The sequence below is a fragment of the Bos javanicus genome, chromosome 17 (assembly GCF_032452875.1).
Source record: "Bos javanicus breed banteng chromosome 17, ARS-OSU_banteng_1.0, whole genome shotgun sequence".
In the NCBI taxonomy this organism is placed as follows: Eukaryota; Metazoa; Chordata; class Mammalia; order Artiodactyla; family Bovidae; genus Bos; species Bos javanicus.
The window spans coordinates 29,305,100-29,329,092 of NC_083884.1; the positions used below are offsets into that span (position 1 = coordinate 29,305,100).

Consider the following 23,993-nt stretch of genomic DNA (forward strand, 5'->3'; position numbering starts at 1 on the left):
TTAAAATTTTCATGTCTGTGATGCTTTATAAAAAAAAAAAAAATTTTCCCCTAATGTCTTTGTCACGTTTGGTGTCAAGATATGCTGGCCTCAGAATTACTTAGAAAGTATTTGTCCTCTCCAGGTTTTCTTCCTTAAATGTTTGATAGAATTTACTACTGAAGACAATTGAACCTAGAGCTTTCCTTGTGGAAGATTTTAAACTGTAAATTCAGTTCCTTCAATAGATACAAAGTTAGTACTTTGTTTACACAAGACATACCCTTCACAGATCTTACATATATATGGAGTTCTCTGTGCAGCTTTCTCTCCTATTCTTTGTCCTGCCAATTCTAGTTTACTTGGTTTGCACTGAGTCTCAGCTTCATCTCCTTAAATCAGAATCTGCTGATCTTTGCCTGCAATCTTCCTCCCTGTTTTCTGGCATGAAATGTCACACAGGTCATTCAGTTCAGTCGCTCAGTCGTGTCCGACTCTTTGCGACCCCATGAATCACAGCACGCTAGGCCTCCCTGTCCATCATCAACTCCCGGAGTTCACTCAAACTCATGTCCATCGAGTCGGTGATGCTATCCAGCCATCTCATCCTCTGCCGTCCCCTTCTCCTCCTGCCCCCAATCCCTCCCAGCATCAGTCTTTTCCAATGAGTCAACTCTTTGCATGAGGTGGCCAAAGTATTGGAGTTTCAACTTTAGCATCAATCCTTCCAATGAACACTCAGGACTGATCTCCTTTAGAATGGACTAGTTGGATCTCCTTGCAGTCCAAGGGACTCTCAAGAGTCTTCTCCAACACCACAGTTCAAAAGCATCAATTCTTCAGCACTCAGCTTTCTTCACAGTCCAACTCTCACATCCATACATGACCACTGGAAAAACCATAGCCTTGACTAGACAGACCTTTGTTAGCAAAGTAATGTCTCTGCTTTTGAATATGCTATGTAGGTTGGTCATTAACTTTCCTTCCAAGGAGTAAGCGTCTTCTAATTTCATGGCTGCAGTCACCATTTGCAGTGATTTTGGAGCCCAGAAAAATAAAGTCTGCCACTGTTTCCACTGTTTCCCCATCTATTTGCCATGAAGTGATGGGACCAGATGCCATGGTCTTAGTTTTCTGAATATTGAGCTTTAAGCCAACTTTTCCACTCTCCTCTTTGACTTTCATCGAGAGGCTTTTTAGTTCCTCTTCACTTTCTGCCATAAGGGTGTCATCTGCATATCTGAGGTTATTGATATTTCTCCCGGCAGTCTTGATTCCAGTTTGTGCTTCCTCCAGACCAGCGTCTCTCATGATGTACTCTGCATATAAGTTAAATAAGCAAGGTGACAATATACAGCCTTGACGTACTTCTTTTCCTGTTTTTAGGCTGGGGCAATCATAGTGCTCACTTCATTTATTTTATGTTTGTCATTATCATTGCCTGATGTCTTGTACCTGGCAAACCACTGTTTTGTTTTTTTGGTGTGTCAGGTGGGAAAATGGACTATGTTACTTTATCTTAAGCATGAGCAGAAGTCCTGTTCAATTTGCCCTACTTTTTAATCTTAAACACAAATGCCTTACTCCCACTATAACTCTTCTTTGACCTCATCAAGACCCGTATTCTTTGAACCCTTCATTTTCTTTCATTTCCTTAATTCTTTTGCAGCTTTTTTTTTTAATACAGGCTGTAACAGTTTTCCCCACTTTTATACAGTTTCCCCATTGATTCATCTGCTCTTTTGTTATTAATCTTAATGTGACCATGCCCCTGCTTTTGTGGAGCACATAATCAATAACAGCTTTTCCATAGCTTGCTTTTACAGTTCTCATACCCATCTGTTCAATAGCCACAGATAAAAACCTCCTAGATAAGTGCCACCACAGTTTCTAGGTTAACTCATAAATAGTAAGTAATTGGGCTGGGGTTTGAACCCAGGCAATCTAGTTTGAACCCAGTGTTTTATGTTCTTTTCTGTCTGGCAAAGACACTTGCTTGAAAGAAAAATTATGGGCCTGTTTCACTTATGCACACAGAAACTAAAATCCTAAGTAAAATATTAATAGATTGAATCCATCAATGGCTATTAAGCTCATTTGTGTGTGTAAATATATAATACACATACAGTCACCTTCATATTGGATTCATCCCAGCAATGGAAGGGTGGTTAGCATTAGAAAATTATTAAGTATGTAAGAAAAGACCTAGATTAATAAAGAAACATATCAAATGTATGGATTAGAGCACTCAGTATAGTAAACATGTCAGTTCTCCCACAAATTAATGCATAGATTCAATGCAATCCAAAACCTCTATTTGACATGTTTTTAAAGTCTATGTAGAAGAGCTGAAAATGGCCAAAAGAGTTCTAAAGAACATCAAGGTGGGAAATTTTATTTTATCAACTATTAAGACATTATAAAAATCCAATTATTAAATCCAACTCTTTGCGACCCCATGGACTGTAGACAGCCAGGCCCCTCTGTCCATGGGATTTTCCAGGCAAGAATGCTGGAGTGGATTGCCATTTCCTTCTCCAGGGGATCTTCCGATCCAGGAATCAAACTTGCGTCTCCTGCATTGACAGGTGGATTGTTTACCACTGAGCCACCTGAGAAGCCCCTATTATACTGGTAGATAGATAAATACATAGATCAGCTAGCACAGAAACAGATGCATACATCCACAAACACTTGTTGTCTGAAAGAACGGGAAATACAAATCAGTGGGAGAGGGATAGACTGTTGAGCAAATGGTGCTAGGATAATTGGCTGTCTAAATGGGAAAGAAAAAATAATATCTTTCTCACACCATATAAAAAAATTATTGGTTGAAGGAATACATTCTCTCTAAACTTTCAGAAAAATAGTTAAGAGGATGTCTTTATGATCTCAGGATCGTGGATTTCTTCAGCAAACATTTTTGATTGAAAGGAAAATATATATGAATAGACTGCATTAGAAGTAAAAACCTGGATATCTCAAGAAACATCATCAATATAATGACTGCCCCAGCCACAGGGAGGGAGAATATACTTAAAGTAAATATAGTGAAGTGTTGATTATCATCCACAATTTAAAAAGGTCTTTCATGAACAAAAATACATTCACACTAATAGAAAAAATAAAACCTGATGAAGTACTAAAAATATGAAAATGTCAATCTCATCAGTAATCCAGAAAATGCAAACTATGAAGTGAAATAAGTGCTTGTTGAATGAAGGAAATGGTAGATTCACATTACAGTAAAATTTCCTCCAGTTTAAAGCAGTCTGTGAAGATTGTTTTCCCTCGATGCATAATTGACTTCTTAACCTATTTCACTTACTGAGATGTCAGATGTAGTATTTTTTCTTACTTAAAACCTTATCAAAAAGCAGTAGTTTGTGTTACTGCTAGAGACCAGACCCTAATTTTAGTGCCATGTGTCAGGTAACTCTTAAAAATTCTGAGGATAACAATAAAAATGAATAATTCTTTTTAAACTTAATAAAAGTTAAAAATGGTTTAACTTATTAATACTTTGTAATTACCTATTTTTTCCTCAGAATGATGTCTTGTTTGTGTACCTGCTCATTTGTGTCCTTACTTTGTGACTCCATGGACTGTAGCCCACAAGACTCCTGTGTCCATGGAATTCTTCAGGCAAGAATACTGGAGTGGGTTGCCATTTTCTTTTCCAACATATGTGTCATGTTTCTCCACTAAATTATGTATGCTTTCAAGGAAGGAACTATTATCTGAAGTTAACAGTGTAGTACATTTTGTGTGTGTACATTATATATATATATATAAATTTGTATATAGGTAATATGTACGTTCATATATATGTATATTTGCTTATGTGTGACATGCAGAAAAATAGAGAAAATAAATATAAAGCTTAGAGGATTATTACAAAGCTCAAAACTCATATAATCATAACCCAGGCCAAAAAACAGAACACTGCTGGCATCCCAGATGACCACTTGTGACTATACCCATTTCCTGCTCCCCAAAGATAAAGATAATATCTGTAATTTTACACTGTAAAAGCTGTTTTGCTTGTGATTAAAATTTATGTTAATAGAGTCATAAACTATGTTGCCTTCTGCATTTGGTATCTTTCATTTAATACTATGTTTTGAGATTTCTTCATATTCTTGCATGTAGATGTAGTATACTCATTTTAATTACTGTAGAATATTATAGTTTATAAATTTATCATTTTTTTCCATTCTTTTGATATATACTTGCAGATGTTTCCATTTTGGGGGCCATTGAGAATAATGCTGTTATCAGTGTTTTCTGTCATATGTGAAGAACTGACTCACCGGAAAATACCCTGATGTTGGGAAAGATTGAGGGCAGGAGGAGAAGGGAAATGACAGAGTATGAGATGATTGGAGGGCATCACTGACTCGATGGACATGAGTTAGAGTAAGCTCTGGGAGTTGGTGATGGACAGGGAAGCCTGTTGTGCTGCAGTTCATAGGGTGGTAAAGAGTGGGACAAGATTGAGCAACTGAACTTGGGTAGTATAGTCATTTTCACAGTATTGAGTCTTCCAATCCAAGAACATGGTGTATCTCTCTGTCAACTCAAATCAGTCTTTGAGTTCTTTCATCAGTGTCTTAACAGTTTTTTGAGTACAGATCTTTTACCTCCTTAGGTAGATTTATTCCTAGGTATTTTATTCTTTTGTTGCAGTGATAATTGGGGTTATTTCCTTAACTTCTCTTTTAGATCTTTTGTTATTTATTAGTGTACAGGAATGCAAGAGGTTTCTGTGCATTGATTTTGTATTTTACCAGATTCATTGATTAGCTCTTGTAGTTTTCTAGTGGCATCTTTAGGATTCTCTGTGTATCGTAGAATGTCATCTGCAAACAGTGACAGTTTTTCTTCCCAGGTCTTCATTTCACATAGAATTGATTTTTATGAATAATGGTTTGTTCTTTTCTACAAGCATATCCAGCTGACCTGGAACCACTTACAAAAAGATTGTGCTCCCCTCTTTATTACTCTGAAGTGCCCTTTGATCACAGTTGAAGTGCTCATATATATGAGAAATATACCCACATGGGTATATTTCTGGATCCTGCATTCTCTTCCATAAGTTAGTTTTGTTTATATAACTATCACATAGTCTAAATGCCAATAACTTTTTAATAAATCTTGATCTCTGGTTGAACAAGTCCTCCCCCCTTGTTCTTCTTTCACAAAATATTGTTTTTCTTATTGCATTTCTACCTATATTTTTATTTTTTATGTTTTTTATGGATAGGGCATCATGCTATTTTAATTTGCTTTTCCCTAATGCACAATGCTTATTGTTTTCCAGTAATTCCCCAATGTCGATCAACTAATACATGCTTATTTCCCATCTCTATATATTATTCTAAAAGATGGCTACACATAGTCCTATTTAATTTGGAGTGTTTGATTTCTTATTGTGGATTTTTTTCCTGGTTTTTTGAGTACCTTGCATGCAAACTGTTCTCCGGTTATGTGTTTTGAAAATGTATTCTCATAGCCAGAGGTTTGTCTTTCCATTCTTTAAACATTGTCCTTCACAAAGTAAGCAGTTTACATTTAATAAAGTCCATATTAGCAATTTTTTCTTTCATGGGTTGTGCTTCTTGTGTTGTATATGAAAATGAATTGTCAAAGTATAACTCATGTAGATTTTCTGTTTTCCACTATAGTTTTGGTAGTTTCATATTTTGTATTTAAGACAATGAAGGATTTTTAATGAATTTCTAAGATGCAGAGTTTGTGTCTTTACTTTCTTATGGTTCTCCATTTGTATCTTCCTCATTTGTTGATGATGACTAAAGACTTAAAAGTCTATATTTTCTGTGTTACTGTGCTTTTTATTCCTTTGGCCAAGGTCAAGTTGTCTGAGTTTGCATGTGTATACTAGTGGGCTCTATTCTGTTCCATCTATCTTTGTTTTTATTTGTTTAAAATATGATGCTCTCTTGATTATTTTAGCTTTCTAGAAAATCTTGAAGTCAGAAAGTGTGAGTTCATCAACTTCATCAGTATTGTCTTCACTGCTCAATGCAGTGTTTAAATCAACACTGCATTAAATCAATTGTTTAATGTCTACAAAATAATCTGCTGAGTTTTTTATTGCGGTTGTATTGGTCTTTAAGTCAATTTAAGAGGAATTGCCATCTTAATATTGTGGGTTTTGGTGATTAACAAAAACTATATCTCAATTGATTTTTTTTCATTGCTTTCAAGAATGTTTCATATCTTTTTTCTTTAAAAGAAAATCATTCAATTTATTGAAAGAATAAAAGAATCAGTCCATCTATTTTCCTCTGGCTCCCTCTACCCCCACCCTCCACTTCTTACAGTCACCAGTCTGTTCCCTGTTTCTGTGAGCTTGGTTTCTTTCTTTTCATGTGATATTTGTCTTTCTCTGTTATTTACTTAACTTCATAATACTCTGAAGATCCATTCATATTGTCACAAATGGCAAGACTTCTTTCTTTTTTATGGCTAAGTAATAGTCCATTGTATGTATACCACAATTTATTTATTTATCCAACAATAGAAATTTGGGTTGTTTCCATATCTTGGCTATTGTAAATAATGCTGCAGTGAACATGTGGTGCATATCTTTTCAAATTATTGTTTTCATTTTCTTTAGATAAATACACAGAAATGGAACTGCCAGATCATACTGTAGTTCTGTTTTTAATTTTTTGAGGAACTAAAACCTGCAGACCTTCAAAATAGTTGTACCGATTTATATTTACATTTTTACCAATAATACACATCTCCACATCTTCACCAACACTTGTTATTTCTTTTTTTTTTTTTTTGATAATTGCCATTCTAATGGGAATGAGGTGATATCTTATTGTGGTTTTAATTTGCATTTTCTTGATGATTAGTGATGTTGAATATCTTTTCATGTCTGTTGGCCATCTGTTTGCTTTGGGAAAATGTCTATTGAGATCTTCTGCCCGTTTTTTAATCCAGTTTTGTGTCTTTTTTGTGGCTATTGAGTTGTGTGAGGTTCTTTGTATATTTTGGATATGTTCCCATTATCAGGTGTATGATTTGCAGTTATTTTCTCTCATTGAGGGTAGGTTGCCTTTTCATTTTATTGATAGCTTTCTTTGCTATGCAGGTGCTTTTTCCTAAGAAGTTTCAAATGAAACTGCATTTTCACAATGAGTCAGTTCAGAATACTTTTCAATTTGTTCTGTCATTCATCCTGAGACCGATAGGTTATTGAAAGGTAATTTCTTACATAACGGATATTTTTCTGATAGTTTTTGTCTCTCAATTCTGGCCTAATTTTGCTATTATCAGGTAATGTACTCTCTTTGGCTTTCCAGGGGAGCAAAAGAAAGTTTCCTGTACCCTTATAGATTGTTGCCTGTGACCCCCTATTGTAAAAGACAGACTAATAGGAGAAAACAAACAAGTTTAATAACGTGTTTACCTTCTGTATACATTCTGAAAATGTTTTTTTAACACTGTAGCTTGGGCATTTAAAGGAGTTTTTCTGTTTTTCTGGGTCACTGATGTATACAGTGACCCAGAAAAACTCCTTTAAATGGCAAAGCTACAGTGTTAAAAAACATTTTCAGATAAAGACAAAAGGAGATATTGAAAAAGACGGTGAGCGGTTACAAGAAGTTACCAAGAAAAGTACAGTAAACAAGAGTAAAATTGTTACACAGATTTAAGTCATTACCTTGGGCTTCTCCAGTGGCTCATATGGTAAAGAATCTGCCTACAGTGCAGGAGAAGACCTGGATTCGATCCCTGGGTAGCGAAGACACCCCTGGGGAAGGGAATGGCTGCTCACGCCAGCATTCTTGCCTGGAGAATTCCATGCATAGAGGAACCTGTCAGGCTGCTGTCTATAGGGTCGCAAAGAGTCAGACACAACTGAGTGACTAAGGCTTTCAGGGCTTCCCTCTGGCTCAGACAGCGAACATCTACTTGCCATGCGAGAGAACCAGGTTTGATCCCTGGGTTGGGAAGATCTCCTGAAGAAGGAAATGTCTGCCCACTCCAGTATTCTTGCCTGGAGAATTCCACGGACAGTAAAGAGCCTGTCAAGCTGCAGTCCATAGGGTTACAAAGAGTCGGACGTGACTGAGCGACTAACACTTTCTCTCTCTGGTATAAAGAGGGGGACGTGCTTACAAATGGAATTTTTCCTCATAAATGTAAATATCTTTAACAAAAGGGTAACTTCTACTCAATTTTTCAAAGCTTTTCCTATTCTGTTTCTTAAGAATTATCAGCCTAAAATACTTCTTATGCCAAAGAGATGTATTTTAGGGTGGTATATTCTCTTCAGTTTAAGTCTTTTGAAAGTTAAGATTTACTCTTATTTGAAGTTTTAGTTTTTCTTCTTTTTTTAACTGAAGTCTACTTGCTGCACAATATTATATGTTATGAGTGTACATTATAGTGATTTGCAACTTTAAAGGTTATATTCTGTTTATAAAGTTTTGACTATATTCTCCATATTATACAATATATTCTTGTAGTTTTTTGTACCTAAGGCGCTGTACCTCTTACTCCCCTACCTCAGTCTAGCCTCCCCCTCTTCTCACTGGTAACCACAAATTTGTTCTCTATATCTGTAAGTCTGCTTCTTTTAGATTATATTCACTCACTTGTTGTATGTTTTAGATTCCACATGTAGGTGATATCATACAACAATCATCTTCTGACTTATTTCACTTAGCATAATAATCTCCAGTTCCGTCCATATTGCTGCAAATGACAAAATTGCCCTCTTTTTATGGTGGAGTTGTATTCCATCTTTATCTATTCATCCATTAATAGGCACTTAGGTTGTTTCTATATATCTTGGCAATTGCAAATAATGCATGTTATGAATATTGGGGTGCATGTATGTTTTCAAACTAGTGTTTTTGTTTTTTATGGATATGCACCCAGGAGTGGAATTGCTGGGTCACGCAGTAGTTCTATTTTTAGTTTTTTGAGAAGCCTTTATACTGTTTTTGTTTTAGTTTTTTTTTCTTTTTACAATGATTGGAACAATTTAACATTCTCACCAACAGGGTAAGAGGGTTTCCTTTTCTCCACATACTCATCAGCATTTGTTATCTGCGTTCTTTTTGATGATGATCATTCTGACAGGTGTGAGGTGATCTCAGTGTGGTTTTGATTTGCAATCCGTGATAATTAGTGATGTTGAGCATCTTTCTATGTGCCTATTGGCCATCTACATTTCCTCTTTGGAAAAAATGTGTTTGTTATTTATGCCCACTTTTTAATCACGTTATTTGTTTCTTGATGTTGAGTTGTTTGAGCTGTTTATGCATGTTGGATATCAGTCCCTTAATCGTCATATGATTTGTAAATATTATCTCCCACCTTGTAGATTGTCTTTTCATTTTTGCCCTTGCTGGGCAAAAGCTTTTAAGTTCAGTAAGGTCTCATTAGTTGATTTTTGGTTTTATTTCCTTTGCCTTAGCAGACATATCCAAAACAATATTGCTTCAATTTATGTCAAGTGTGTTCTGACTTTGTTCTCCTTTAGAAGTTTTATGGCTTCCAGTCTTACATTTAGGTCTTTAATCTGTTTTGAGTTTATTTTTGTATACGGTGTCAAGAGATGTTCTAATTTTGTTCTTTTACATGTAAGCTGTCCAGTTTTCCCAGCACCATTTATTGAAGCAACTGTCTTTTCTCTATGGTGTAGTCTTACCTCCTTTGTCATAGGTTAATTGAACATAAGAGTATGAGTTTATTTCTGGGCTCTCTATCCTGTTGCATTGATCTATGTTGTCTGCTTTTGTGTAGTACAATATTGTTTTGATTACTGTAACTTTGTAGTATAGTCTGAAGTCGGGGATCATGATTCCTTACCTCTGTCTTCTTTGTCGAGATTGTTTCGGCTAGTCAGAATCTTTTGTGTTTCCATGCAAATTTTACAATTATTTGGTCTAGGCCTATGAAAAATGCCATTGACATTTTGATAGGGATTGCATTGAATCTGTAGATTGTCTGGAGTAGTATGGTGATTTTTAACAATATTGACTCTTCCAATCCAGCTTCATAGTATATCTTTTTATATATTTATGTCTTAAGTTTCTTTCCTCAGTATCATATAGTTTTTAGGATACAGGTTTTTTTCTTTATTCCTATTTTATTTTGATATAATGGTCAGTAGTTCAGTTCAGTTGCTCAGTCATGTACAACTCTTTGCGACCCCATGGACCACAGCACACCAGGCCTCCCTGTCCATCGCCAACTTCTGGAGTTTACTCAAACTCATGTCCATTAAGTCAGTGATCCCATCCAACCATCTCATCCTCTGTAGTCCCCTTTTCCTCCTGCCCCCAATCCCTCCCAGCATCAGGGTTTTTTCCCATGAGTCAGTTTTTTGCATCAGGTGGCCAAAGTAGTGGAGTTTCAGCTTCAGCTTCAGTCCTTCCAATGAATATTCGGGACTTATTTCCTTTAGGATGGACTGGTTGGATCTCCTTGCACTCCAAGGGACTCTCTAGAGTCTTCTCCAACACCACAGTTCAAAAACATCAATTCTTCGACACTCAGCTTTCTTTATAGTCCAACTCTCACATCTATACATGACTACTGGAAAAACCATAACTTTGACTAGACAGACCTTTGTTGGCAAAGTAATGTCTCTGCTTTTTAATATGCTGTCCAGGTTGGTTATAACTTTTCTTCCCAGGAGCAAGTGTCTTAATTTCATGGTGGCAGTCACCATCTGCAGTGATTTTGGAGCCCAGAAAAATAAAGTCAGTCACTGTTTCCACTGTTTACCCATCTGTTTGCCGTGAAGTGATGGGACTGGATGCCATGATCTTAGTTTTCTGAATGTTGCTTTTTAAGCCAGCTTTTTCACTCTCCTCTTTCACTTGCATCAAGAGGCTCTTTAGTTCTTCTTCACTTTCTGCCTTAAGGGTGGTGTCATCTGCATATCTGAGGTTATTGATATTTCTCCTGGAAATCTTGATTCCAGCTTGTGCTTCATCCAGCCCAACATTTCTCATGATGTACTCTGCATATAAGTTAAATAAACAGGGTGACAATATACAGCCTTGACGTACTCCTTTCCATATTTGAAACCAGTCTGTTGTTTCATGTCCAGCTCTAACTGGTGCTTCCTGACCCGCATACAGATTTCTCAGGAGGTAGGTCAGATGGTCTGGTATTCCCATCTCTTTAAGAATTTTCCAGAGCTTGTTGTGGTCCACACAATCAAAGGCTTTGGCATAGTCAATGAAGCAGAAGTAGATATTTTTCTGGAAGTCTCTTGCTTTTTTGATGATCCAGTGGATGTTGGCAATTTGATCTCTGCTTCCTAATGGTAAATGGGATTGTTTCCTTAATTTCTTTTTCTGATACTTCGTTTTAAGTGTCTAGAAATGTAACAGATTTCTGTATATTACTTTTATATCTGGCAACTTTACCAAATTCATCGATAAATCCTGGTAGTTTTCTGGTGGCATCATTAGGATTTTCTGTATATAGTATCATGTCATTTACAAACAGTGACAGTTTTACTACTTTTCCAATTTGGATTCCTGTTATTTCCTTTTCTTCTCTGATTGCTGTGGCCAGGACTTCCAAAACTATGTTGAATAAAAGTGGCAAGAGTTCCTGATCTTAGAGGAAGTACTGTAAGGTTTTCATTGTTGAATGTGATGTTAGCCATGGGTTTGCCATGTATGACCTTTATTGAGTTGAGGTATGTTTCCTGTATGGCTGGTTTCTGAGGATTTTTTATCGTAAATGGATGTTGAATTTTGTTGAAATGTTTTTCTACATCTATTGTGTTGATCATATGGTTTTTATTCTTCAATTTGTTAATGTGGTATATCACATTGATATTTATGGATATTGAAAAATCCTTGGGATGAATCCCATCTAAATATTCAAAAACTCAAGAGACTTACTCTTTTGTCAGCAAATTATCAGTTTTAAATGTTCCATGTGATCTTGAAAGAATGAGTTTTGTATATTTGTTGGGTGCTGTGTTCTATTGTGGGGCTTCCCACATAGCACAGTGGTAAAGAATCAGCCTGCCAATGCAGGAGATGCAAGAGAGCTAGGTTCGATCCACTAGTCAGGAAGGAGGAGGAAATGGCAACCTACTCCAATATATTTGTATGGAAAATTCCATGGGCAGAGGAGCCTGGTGGACTATACAGTCCATGGAGTTGCAGAGAGTCAGACATGACTGAGAGACAGAGCGCACATATACACACATGTTCTATTGGGGCTTCTTAGGTGGCTAGTGGTAAAGAATCCTCCTTCCAGTCCTGGAGATGAGGGGATATGCACGTTCAATCCCTGGGCTGGGACGATCCCCTGGAGGAGTAAATGGCAGCCCACTCCAGTATTCCTGCCTGGATAATCCCATGGATAGTGAGGCCTGGTAGGCTATAGTCTGTGGGGTCACAAGGGGTTGGATATGACTGAGTGACTGAGCACGCATGCATGCATGTTCTATTGTATTGCTTTTCTTGCTTCAAATGGAAATATTATCTTGTAGTTTCTGAGAGTCTTTGGCTCTTCTGGACCTTCTTTTCCATTGTGTCTTGCCTTTTCCTTTTTAATTTGAATGCTTAGAGTTTCTCCTCTGTGTGGAGGTTTGTTCTGAAAGAAAATTTCAGCAGTTTTTAACTTCTAAAGAAGTATAGTTTAGTCTTATTCTCCAACTCTTTTCACATCTAGTAGCAGGAATAAAAAAATAAATGTGGAAGGTACTTTTTCTTGACCTCTAAGAATCTGAAGAGCAAGCCCAGAGAGACTAAGAATTAAAACTTTCAGAATCAGAAAAATTTGTTCTTTTAGCTGTTCTTTTTCCCATTGGTAGTAATTATTTGGGAGAAGGCAATGGCAGCCAACTCCAATACTCATGCCTGGGAAATGCCATGTACCCTGGTAGGCTATAGTCCATAGGGTCGCTAAGAGTTGCACACAACTGAGCGACTTCACTTTCACTTTTCACTTTCATGCACTGGAGAAGGAAATGGCAACCCACACCAGTATTCTTGCCTGAAGAATCCCAGGAATAGGGGAGCCTGGTGGGAGGCCGTCTATGGGGTCACACAGAGTCGGACATGACTGACGTGACTTAGCAGGAGCAGCAGTAATTATTTGACTTAGGTGTATAGACTATCTAAATTGTAAAATGATGTCTTCAGAATGATTTATTTTGAACAGCAGTGGAGACTAACAGTTTTGCATTGGATATATCAAATAATATCTACTTTATTTCTGTCTGTCAAAGTTGAACATTACAAATTGGTTTTTCTTTTTGTTTCAGACCAAAGACTAAACGAAACCCTTAGGCGGTATCAAATGGAAAATTTTTTCAAATATTCAACAGTACAGGTATGTAAATTAAATTGGGGTCTAACAAATTAAGTTCAAACTTGGTTGTAAATATTTCTGTATTTGACAAGTGTAGAATAAATGCTACTTAGGATTATTCCATGTGAAGTTGCCTATAGCACTTGAAAATTTTTCTTACAACTCTGATTCCTGTAAGAAAGCAAAGTTGTTCTTGTTTAATGACTATAAATTCTTTGACCATAGAAATTGCCTTTGTCCCCACCAGAGTTTGAGCTTACAATATATGTATATGGTGTTAAAATGTCAGAATTGTAAAATGAGAATTCATTAGACTTTTGAAACATCCCAAAATTGTTATTAGGATACATCCAGTTATAAACTTTAACTCTCAATTCTCATAAATTTAACAGAAGCATGAACTAACTCAGAATAAGAAATAATATAAGGCATTATTTTAATTTTTTTTCTTGGGCATTTTTATTTAAGTATTGTATTAATTTTTTTTTTGACCAATAAAGTATACTTACTGGTACAATCTGAGTTACAGGATATTAAAAGAAAAATAGCTCCTAGGTTACTGAATCAGTAAAGAAATACTTTGCTTTTGACATAAATAAATCTTATAATTAAAACTGCAATTGCTTTTAAGGTATTAAAAGGAAGTTGTTTTTTTAAGATACTAGGTGATAGAGAATCTCATGATCCACTAGCCTCGACATTTTGCTCAGATTCGTAGGTTCTTTTGCTTCTGCTTGATGTCAAATGGAAATATCCCTGAAGGGAGGATTCAAACAAAAGATTGATTTTAAAGCCTGAGTAAACCTCTGAGTATGGAATTGCATCCTGTCTCCTGAAATCTGGCTGACTTGATTACGAAAGATGGTTTTACCAAATAAAATTATTGACTGTAGGTAGCCCTTTATGTCGGAGAAGGCGATGGCACCCCACTCCAGTGTTCTTGCCTGGTGAATCCCAGGGATGGCGGAGCCTGGTGGGCTGCCGTCTCTGGTGTCGTACAGAGTCGGACACGACTGAAGCGACTAAGCAGCAGCAGCAGCAGCAGCAGCCCTTTATGTGCACCTTCACTGTGTACTGTTAATTTTGTTTGTTTTTGGCTGCAGTGGTCTTCACTGCTTTGCAAGGACTGTCTCTAGTTGCCGTGAGCGGGGGCTACTCTTGGTTGCTATATGTGGTCTTCTCATTGCGAAGCACAGGCTTTAGGCGTTTAAGCTTCAGTATTGCAGCATGTGGGCTCAGAAGTTGTGATGTGCGGGCCCTAGAGCTTGCAGCTCTCAGTAGTTGTGGCACATGGGCTTAGTTGCCCGTGCATCAGCAGGCAGATTTTTATCCACTGTGTCACCATAGAAGTTTATATATCCTGTGATTATAATTAAAGCTGACAGTAACATACTAAGTAGGGACAGGTTTTCCCTTACTTCATAGAGTACTCTTTGGTAAAATTATGTAGCTCCTTTAATTCTTTGAAGGTACATGTCCTTACATGTACTATTGTCAGTCATACAGTCAAATCTTGATTTTTATTTCTTATTTTTCATATTAGTATATCATTACTGCCTAAGATTCCTTTGCGCAGTATGCCTTCTCTTCAGAACATGTTGCTGTCTCAAGACTCCAGTCCCCACAGTCTTGCCTTTCACTATATACTTTGTATTAGTGAGTGGGAGGTGATAGGGAGCTTGAGAGGGAGTTTAATTTGATTTCTAGCATAATGGTCCCAGAGAAGGCAATGGCACCCCACTGCAGTACTCTTGCCTGGAAAATCCCATGGATGGAGGAGCCTGGTAGGCTGCAGTCCATGGGGTCGCTAAGAGTCGGACACGACTGAGAGACTTCCCTTTCACTTTTCACTTTCCTGCATTGGAGAAGGAAATGGCAACCCACTCCAGTGTTCTTGCCTGGAGAATCCCAGGGACGGGGGAGCGTGGTGGGCTGCTGTCTATGGGGTCGCACAGAGTCGGACACGACTGAAGTGACTTAGCAGCAGCAGCAGCATAAAGGTCCGTGTCCTTGGCCATATGCAGTTCACCTTGGGGGGTTTTTCACCCCAGAAACCATTATTCTGGTTTCTGATAAAATACTCAGGAGGAGTTTTCTTTTGTTGTTGGTGTTTTTTTGTTTTGTTTTTGCTTTCTCTTTGTTTCGTAGTAAAGGAAGAGAGAGGTAGGAGTTAACTGTTCATTATCAAAGAGTAAGTGGGACCAGGTGCACTGGCTAAGATCTCGTTCCTATAATTTTAGTTGTTGCTACTAGCAACAGAAATTCTTCATAAATTTGTTTGCCCGTTTTGTTTAGCTGCATTTCCCAAGTTCCTAGAATAATTTTTGTTATATACTCAATAAATATTTGTTGAATTAATGGAACAACTATAACCTTCCTCTTCTTCCCTCCTACCTACTTTTCTTCCAACATTGTGTGAGCTCTGTTGCCAGATATAATGAAAGTGGAGATGTAAAAAGTCACGATCAGCTTGAGAAATATAAATAGTTCATGCTTTTTGTTCTGTTTTTAAAGGTAAAATCCTAGTGAACTGTCCTTTTTTCTCATACTAGGTACTGTAAAATTGCCAGGACTTGTGTTAAATGTACATATTTTTGTGAAACCCTTTTTCCAATATCGAAAAAACCTGCAGTAGTTTGATATTTCTTATATTTTAAGTTGGTACTTCAAGGATAATTTTTACAGGAACTGTATTCTAAGTAAAAGCTAAAATTCTTTAGTATTGTTACCATGTAATGATCATTGAGACTTCTTTTGGATCAAAATAAGTTCTGTGAATTGCCTTAAGATTTTTTTATATAGCATTGTTTCTTAAGAAAATACAAGATCTAATACCTTTATAATAAATAGTAATACTTAAATTCTGTGGATTTAAATGGAAAGAGTCTTCCATTGTCTTTAATAGCGTATATATTTAATATATTTGGTTCATAATACCTTCATAATTCATTCTTTTTTTTTTTAATTTTATTTTATTTTTAAACTTTACATAATTGTATTAGTTTTGCCAAATATCAAATGAATCCGCCACCGGTATACATGTGTTCCCCATTCATTCTTTAAAAAACCTTTTCCCTTATAATTTTATATAATTTTCTAAAGATATTTTATTATAATTTGTACTTTATACTGGACTTATGGTTGATTTACAATGTTGTTAGTTTCAAATACAGCAAAGTGATTCAATTATACATAAACATATATCCATTCTTTTTCAGATTCCTATCCCATATGGGTTATTATGAGATAATGAGTAGAGTTCCCTGTGCTATACAGTTGGTGCTTGTTGACTGCCTGTGTATAGTATCATATATATATTAATCCAAAACTCCTGATTTATTCCTCTCCCCACCTTTCCCGATTGATAGCCATAAGTTTTTTTTTGACATCTGTTTCTGTTTTGTGAATAAGTTCATTTGTATTATCTTTTTAAATTCTACATACAAGTGATATCATATGATTTTTGTCTTTTCTGCACCTTGGTCACTTAGTATGATAATCTCTGGGTCCATCCATGTTGCTGCAAATGGTATTGTTTCCTTCTTTTTATTTTGAAGAACTAGTTAGCATTATTCAAAAATTAAAAAATCAGCTGCACTAGGAGGGGCTGTACAAAACGGAAGATTTTTATGTATAGAAGGAGAGGAGGTAGCAAAAGGTATTAGCAAAGGAAAAGAAAGGATTATTTCAGGCCAGGCTGTCTTCTAATGGGGGACTGACACTCCAGGGGCCTTTTTCATGCAGTTACTTCATTAGTACTGATTAGGAAATTTCAGGTGGACTGTTTTAAAGGTCACATCTCTAGGAGGGATTGAAACCGTCTTAGTTTTTGCTATGATGGGGATGGGGGAGGAAATGATCCCACTTAGGGCTTGTTATTTCTTTTTTAACAGTGTGATGGTACAATTTTGCATTTCTCTGATAAATAGGTATGTACATTTTCATATGCTTTTTGGCCATCCACGTGTTCTCTTTTACATGAGTTTGAGCAAGCTCTGGGAGTTGGTGATGGACAGGGAAGCCTGGCGTGCTGCAGTCCATGGGGTCACAAAGAGTCAGACACAACTGAGCTGAACTGATGTTTTCTTTTGAGATGTTCCTTTTTAAATATTGTTCCCATTTAAAAAATTGGGTTATTTACCTTTTTTAAAAGATGATTGGAGTATAGTTGATTTTACAATGTTGTGTTCATTTCAAGTGTGCAAGGTGAATGAGTTATGCATATACATATACTCATCCTTTTTCAGATTCCTTTCCCATATAGGCCATTACGGAGATTGAGTGGAGTTCCATGTGCTATACAGTGGGTCCTTATTAGTTATCTGTTTTATATAATAGTGTGGATATGTCAGTCCCAATCTCCTAGTTTATTTCTGCACCATCCTCTTTCCTTCTTGGTAACAATAAGTTTGTTTTCTATATCTGTGACTTTGTTTCTGTTTTGTAAATAAATTCATTAGTGTCATATTTTAGATTACACGTACAAGTAAATATCATATGGTGTTCATCTCTGACTTCACTCAGTATGACTATCTCTAGGTCCATCCACATTACTGCAAATGGCATTATTTCATTCTTTTTATGGTTGAGTAATATTCCGTGGTATATATGTACCACATCTTCTTTATCCATTTCTCTCTCAGTGGACATTTAGGTTGCTTCCATGTCCTGGCTGTTGTAAATAGTGCTGCAATGAACATTGGTATGCATGTATCTTTTTGAATAATGGTTTTCTCCAGATATATACTACCGAGTGGAATTGCTGGATCATATGGTAGCTCTATTTTTAGTTTTTTAAGGAGCTTTCATACTGTTCTCCATAGTAGCTGTATCAATTTATATCCCCACCAACAATGTACGAGGGTTCCTTTTTCTCCACACCCTCTCCAGCATTTATTGTTTATGGATTTTTTTGATGATGTCCATTCTGACCAATGTAAAGTGATACCTCATTGTAGTTTTGATTCACAGTTCTTTAAGAATAAAGTGATCTTTTCATGTGCCTCTTAGCCATCTTTGGAGAAATGTCTGTTTAGATCTTCTGCTCATTTTTTGATTGGGTTTATTTCATTTTTAATGGCTGAATAATATTCCATCTTAAATATGTAAAGCTAAAAATATTTTACATAACTAATTTCTTGAATGACTCCTTCAGGTTGTTGTGAAATTTAGTTGTCTTTCTTTATTTTTTTTTTTCTGTATAAATAAAAAGTATTTCAAATCACATTGCTCTTTGAGAGTGTAGTAGTGGGCACTGGCTGACAAATATTCAGAGATAAAAAGATTTTATTCAAGAAGGTGAGTGGGTCATATCCTTTTTGCCACATTTCTTTCCTCCTACTCCCCCACCCCCTTAAATCACTCCCTTTTCTCACATGAAAGCTAACTGAATCCTCTTTGTAACCTGTGCCACACTAGTATTATACATGTATGTACTAGGGATGGGATAAGTGTTTTTGTTCTTTTTGTACTTGCTGAGGGACAGAGAGGAATATTAAAAATAAGTTTATTTTCTCTGAAAACTCTTAAAAGTATCTTCCTTTTCTAGCATGAAACTTGTTTTTCTGCCTGTTAGCCCTTGAACTCAGAATTCTTTTTAAAAATTGAGACTCAGGAAAGAGAGGAAATAACATAAACCAGAAAGAAAAGGAAGGAAGAAATAAATATAAAAGCATGGTGCTAAGAGGTATGAGTTGGTTATGGGAGGAAAAGACAGTCATTGTGCACATTTATTCACCGATAGAGCAAACGTTAATACATTCAACAAATTTTGAGTGCTTGACCACTAGGTAAGCTCTAGGGACAGACCTATGAATAAAATACGCAAAGGATCCTCTTTCAGTGGAAGAGAGAGAAATGAATGAACAAAAACTGTGATAGTTTATGAACAAAATAAACAGGGTGCTGAGAGAGATTAACGTGTATACAGTGTGGTGGTGGCTGAGACTTGTTTTTGGTAGAAAAGGCAGAGAAGACTTCTTTATGGTAGCAACATTTAAGTTGGCACTAAAAGTGAAGAACAAGCCAAGGAAAAAGCCAAGAAGAGGCTCTGAGGCAGGAAGAAATTAGGCATGTCTTATATAATGTATAAGAGCTGGGCCAATTGTAATCCAATAATAAGTTATTTGAAATTTATGTTGAAGGAATAGTAGGGCTACTCTTGGTGATCATGAGTTTAGAAATATAAAACTTGATCGCTAACAATATAACCAACCACTTTTACTATTTAAGTCAAATTACAAGCTTTCTAGACCAGTACTGTTCAGTGGAACTTCCTGTGATCATGAAAATGCTGTATAGTTCAGTAGTTTTTAATATGGTAGCCAGTAACATATGGGGCAGTTAAGCACTGGAAATTAAGCTACACAACTGACAGGTCTTTTATCTGATTTTCACTTAAGAAATTTTAAATTTGAATAGACTAATGTGGCTTATACAGAGTACATCATGCAAAATGCCAGGCTGGATGAAGCACAAGCTGGAATCAAGATTGCTGGGAAAAATATCAATATCTTCAGATACACAGATGACACCACCCTTATGGCAGAAAGCAAAGAGAAACTAAAGAGCCTCTTGATGACTGTGAAAGAGGAGAGTGAAAAATCTGGCTTAAAACTCACCTTTCAAAAAACGAAGATCATGGCATTTGGTCCCATCACTTCATGGCAAATAGATGGGGAAACAATGGAAACAGTGATAGACTTTATTTTCTTGGGCTCCAAAATTACTGCAGATGGTGACTGAAGCCATGAAATTAAAAGATGGTTACTCCTTGGAAGAAAAGCTATGACCAACCTAGATAGCATATTAAAAAGAAGAGACATTATTTTGCCGACCAAAGTCCATCTAATCAAAGCAAAGCTATGGTTTTTCCAGTAGTCATATATGGATGTGAGAGTTAGACCATAAAGAAAGCTGAGTGCTGAAGAATTGATGCTTTTGAACTGTGGTGTTGGAAAAGACTCTTGAGAGTCCCTTGGACTGCAAGGAGATCCAACCAGTCCATCCTAAAGGAGATCAGTCCTGAATGCTTATTGGAAGAACTGATGCTGAAGCTGAAACACCAATACTTTGGCCGCCTGATGTGAATAACTGACTCCCTGGAAAAGACATTGATGCTGGAAAGATTGAAGGCAGGAGGAGAAGGGGATGACAGGATGAGATGGTTGGATGATCTGACTGACTTGATGGACATGAGTTTGAGCAAGCTCTGGGAGTTGGTGATGGACAGGGAAGCCTGGTATGGTACAGTCAGTACATGGGGTTTCAAAGAGTCGGACTCGACTGAGTGACTAAACTGAACTGAAATGTGGCTTATGGCTATTGTTTTTTAGGTAGTGCAGTTCTAAACTCTGCATGTGATGGATTACTCAGGTAAAACTGTGAGGAGTTGATTTGCCTCATCCCATAATCTAGTGAAGATAGAAATCAGTAATTTAGGATTTTAATGAGTCTGAATTAGGAGTTTATCAGTTTCTTAGGTCATACTTCAGGCACCTTTATTGATGAAAATCAGCCTTCTCTTGATAAGAATGAAAGGTGTAAGAGTTTGCTGCAACCCTCTGAAATGTACAAGAACACCTTCACAGAATGCTAGTCAACCTATACTTTGTTTTCTTCCAAAGGATAGAGGAAAGGATGCTATTTGGTAGCCTGTGATGCTGATTAAAATCAGGAAGACAAAATTAAACATTCAGAACAGTAATTACAATACTTAAAGAGTATGTAGTTGTCTTAGAGGAAGAAAAGTGTCTATAAAATTAGTTTACCTGACTACAATCCAATATTATTGCCACTCTCTGTGATTAATCATCACTGTCATCTCAGGAAGTCATTTTGGGATAAAAATAGATATAAATTAATTATACAATATCTACTTTTCAAGATTTTTTAAATTCTATAAATATTTCTTTTCTTTTGTATAATTTGTTTAAATTCTGTTTTAGGGAATATAAAGTCTTACAAATACTTTTATAATAAGTCAATTTCAATCCTATTCTCCCAACCTGATTTTTTAGGAAATAATGCAGTCTCTAATTCCTAAAGTTTTACTAGTAAGTAAGAATGGGTTGCTGAATCTGTATTTTTATTTTCAAATATTTATCTTATGTTTTGATTTATTACTTTTATTTCAGAATGTTACAGCTTTTATGATTTAGATTATTGAGTCCTTCATTTTTGCATTTGTATCTCCTTAGCAGCTATCCTTAGAAGATAGTTATGGAGCAATGTTTTCACTGAATTCACCTTAATATATATTGAGCACCATCTTTATGTAAGGCACTGTGCCAGGGGTTTTGGCAATGTAAAGGTATGTAAAATAAAATAGCAATTTTAGAGGAACATAGAGACTTATAAAAATATGGGATGAGAAATATTAAATAATTGGATAAAAGGCATAATATTTGAATCTTTTAAGAACTTTAAAACCAGCTATTAGTAATAAGAGAAAAAAAGGAGATCATGTATAGTTGGAGAGATCTGGGAGTTTCCTGGAGGATATGTAGTATATCTGAGAGGCACTGCTAAGTAGGTAGGATTTCGAAAACTTCAGTGGGGAGCCAAAAGAGGGCGTGGTGAAGAGCATTGTAGCTGGACCCACTGGCATGATGAGTAGCCAAAGTGGGTAAGAAAATGAGAGTTGTATTTAGGGACTAAAACATACTTCAGTTTCCATAATGTGTTTGGCATATGTGAAAGAAGTAATTGAAAATAAGGTTAGGAAAGGTAGATTGTTCCCACATTATAGAGGACCTTGAATGGTTAAGTTGAATAGTTTGGATTTAAATTCTAGAAGATTATTAAATATTTTTTAGAAGAATGGCTTTCTGAGTAATCTGGAAGAAACTCATCACTAATTTATTATGCATCTATTGCAAATAAAGCACCCATTCCAGTCCATTTTAGTTCACTGATTCCTAAACTGTCGACGTTTATTTTTGCCATCTCCTGTTTGACCACTTCCAATTTGCCTTGACTTATGGACCTGACATTCCAGGTTCCTATGCAATATTGCTCTTTACAGCATTGGACCTTGCTTTCGTCACCAGTCACATCCACATCCGGGTGCTGTTTTTGCTTTGGCTCCATGTCTTCATTCTTTCTGGAGTTATTTCTCCACTGATCTCTAGTAGCATATTCGGCACTTACTGACCTGCGGAGTTCATCTCTCAGTGTCCTATCTTTTTGCCTTTTCATACTGTTCATGGGGTTCTCAAGGCAAGAATACTGTAGTGGTTTCCCATTTCCTTCTCTAGTGGACCACATTTTGTCAGAACTCTCCACCATGACTCATCCATCTTGGGTGGCTCTACATGGCATGCAGTCCATGAGGTCGCAAAGAGTTGGACACGACTGAGCGACTGAACTGAACTAGGTTTGTCCTGGCTTTTCGTCCAAGGAGCAAGCATCTTTTAATTTCATGGCTGCAATCACTGTCCACAGTGGTTTTAGAGCCTAAGAAAATAAAGTCTCGCACTGTTGCCATTTTTTTCCCACCTATTTGACATGAAGTGATGGGACTGGATGCCATGATCTTCGTTTTTTGAATGTTGTGTTTTAAGCCAGCTTTTTGACTCTTCTTTTTCCCTTTCATTAAGCGGCTCTTTAGTTCCACTTTGCTTTTTGCCATTAGGGTATTGTCATGTGCATATTTCTCCTGGCAATCTTGATTCCAGCTTGAGCTTCATCCAGCTCAGCATTTGGCATGATGTACTGTGTATATAAAATAAATAAGCTGGGTGTCAGTATACAGCCTTGACGTACACCTTTTCCCAACTTTGAACCAGTCTGTTGTTCCATGTCCATTTCTCACTGTTACTTCTTGACCTCCGTACAGATTTCTCAGGTGGTTTGATATTCCCATCTCTTTAAGAATTAAAGAGTTAGTTACTAGGTTAATTAAAAAAAATTGAAACCATGATGAGATGTCACAACATAACCTTCCAGAATGGTTAAAAGAAAACATAGCCCCACTGAAAAGTCAAATACTGGAAAGTATGAAGAAAAAAATGAATCAGACATTGCTGGTGATACTGTGTGAAGAATTTTGTAGTTTCTTCTAATTAGAAAGATGGTAACGATGACCCTATATGCAAGATAGCAAAAGAGACACAGATGTAAAGAACAGATTTTGGACTCTTTGGGAGAAGGCGAGAGTAGGATGATTTGAGAGAAAAGCATTGAAACATGTATATTATCATATGTGAAATAGATCTCCAGTCCAGGTTCGATACATGAGGCAGGGTGCTCAAGGCTGGTGCACTGGGATGACCCTGAGGGATTGGATGGGGAGCGAGGTGGGAGGAGGGTTCAGGATGGGGAGTACATGTACACTCATGGCTGATTCGTGTCAATGTATGGCAAAAACCACTACAATATTGTAAAGTAATTAGCCTCCATACCTGCATACAGGTTTCTCAAGAGGCAGGTCAGGTGGTCTGGTATTCCCATCTCTTTTAGAATTTTCCAGTTTGTGGTGATCCACACAGTCAGAGGCTTTGGCATAGCCAATAGAGCAGAAATAGATGTTTTTCTGGAACTCTCTTGCTTTTTCGATGATCCAGTGAATGTTGGCTCTCTATAATGTTGGATCTCTATAATGCAAATATTAATGTGCTTGATGTTGTCCCAGAGGTCTCTTAAACTGTCCTTATTTCTTTTCATTCATTTTT

General features: G+C 36.6%; 1 protein-coding gene across 2 annotated transcripts in view; it reads left to right on the forward strand.

The window, feature by feature from the left end:
* SCLT1 (sodium channel and clathrin linker 1) overlaps positions 1 to 23,993 on the forward strand; it is a 225,907-nt gene that overhangs the window by 4,244 nt on the left and 197,670 nt on the right. For both annotated transcript variants that reach the window (XM_061384197.1, XM_061384198.1), the window contains exon 2: positions 13,274 to 13,341. In XM_061384197.1, coding sequence (XP_061240181.1) covers positions 13,274 to 13,341 — 68 coding nt within the window. The remainder of the gene's footprint in view (positions 1 to 13,273; positions 13,342 to 23,993) is intronic.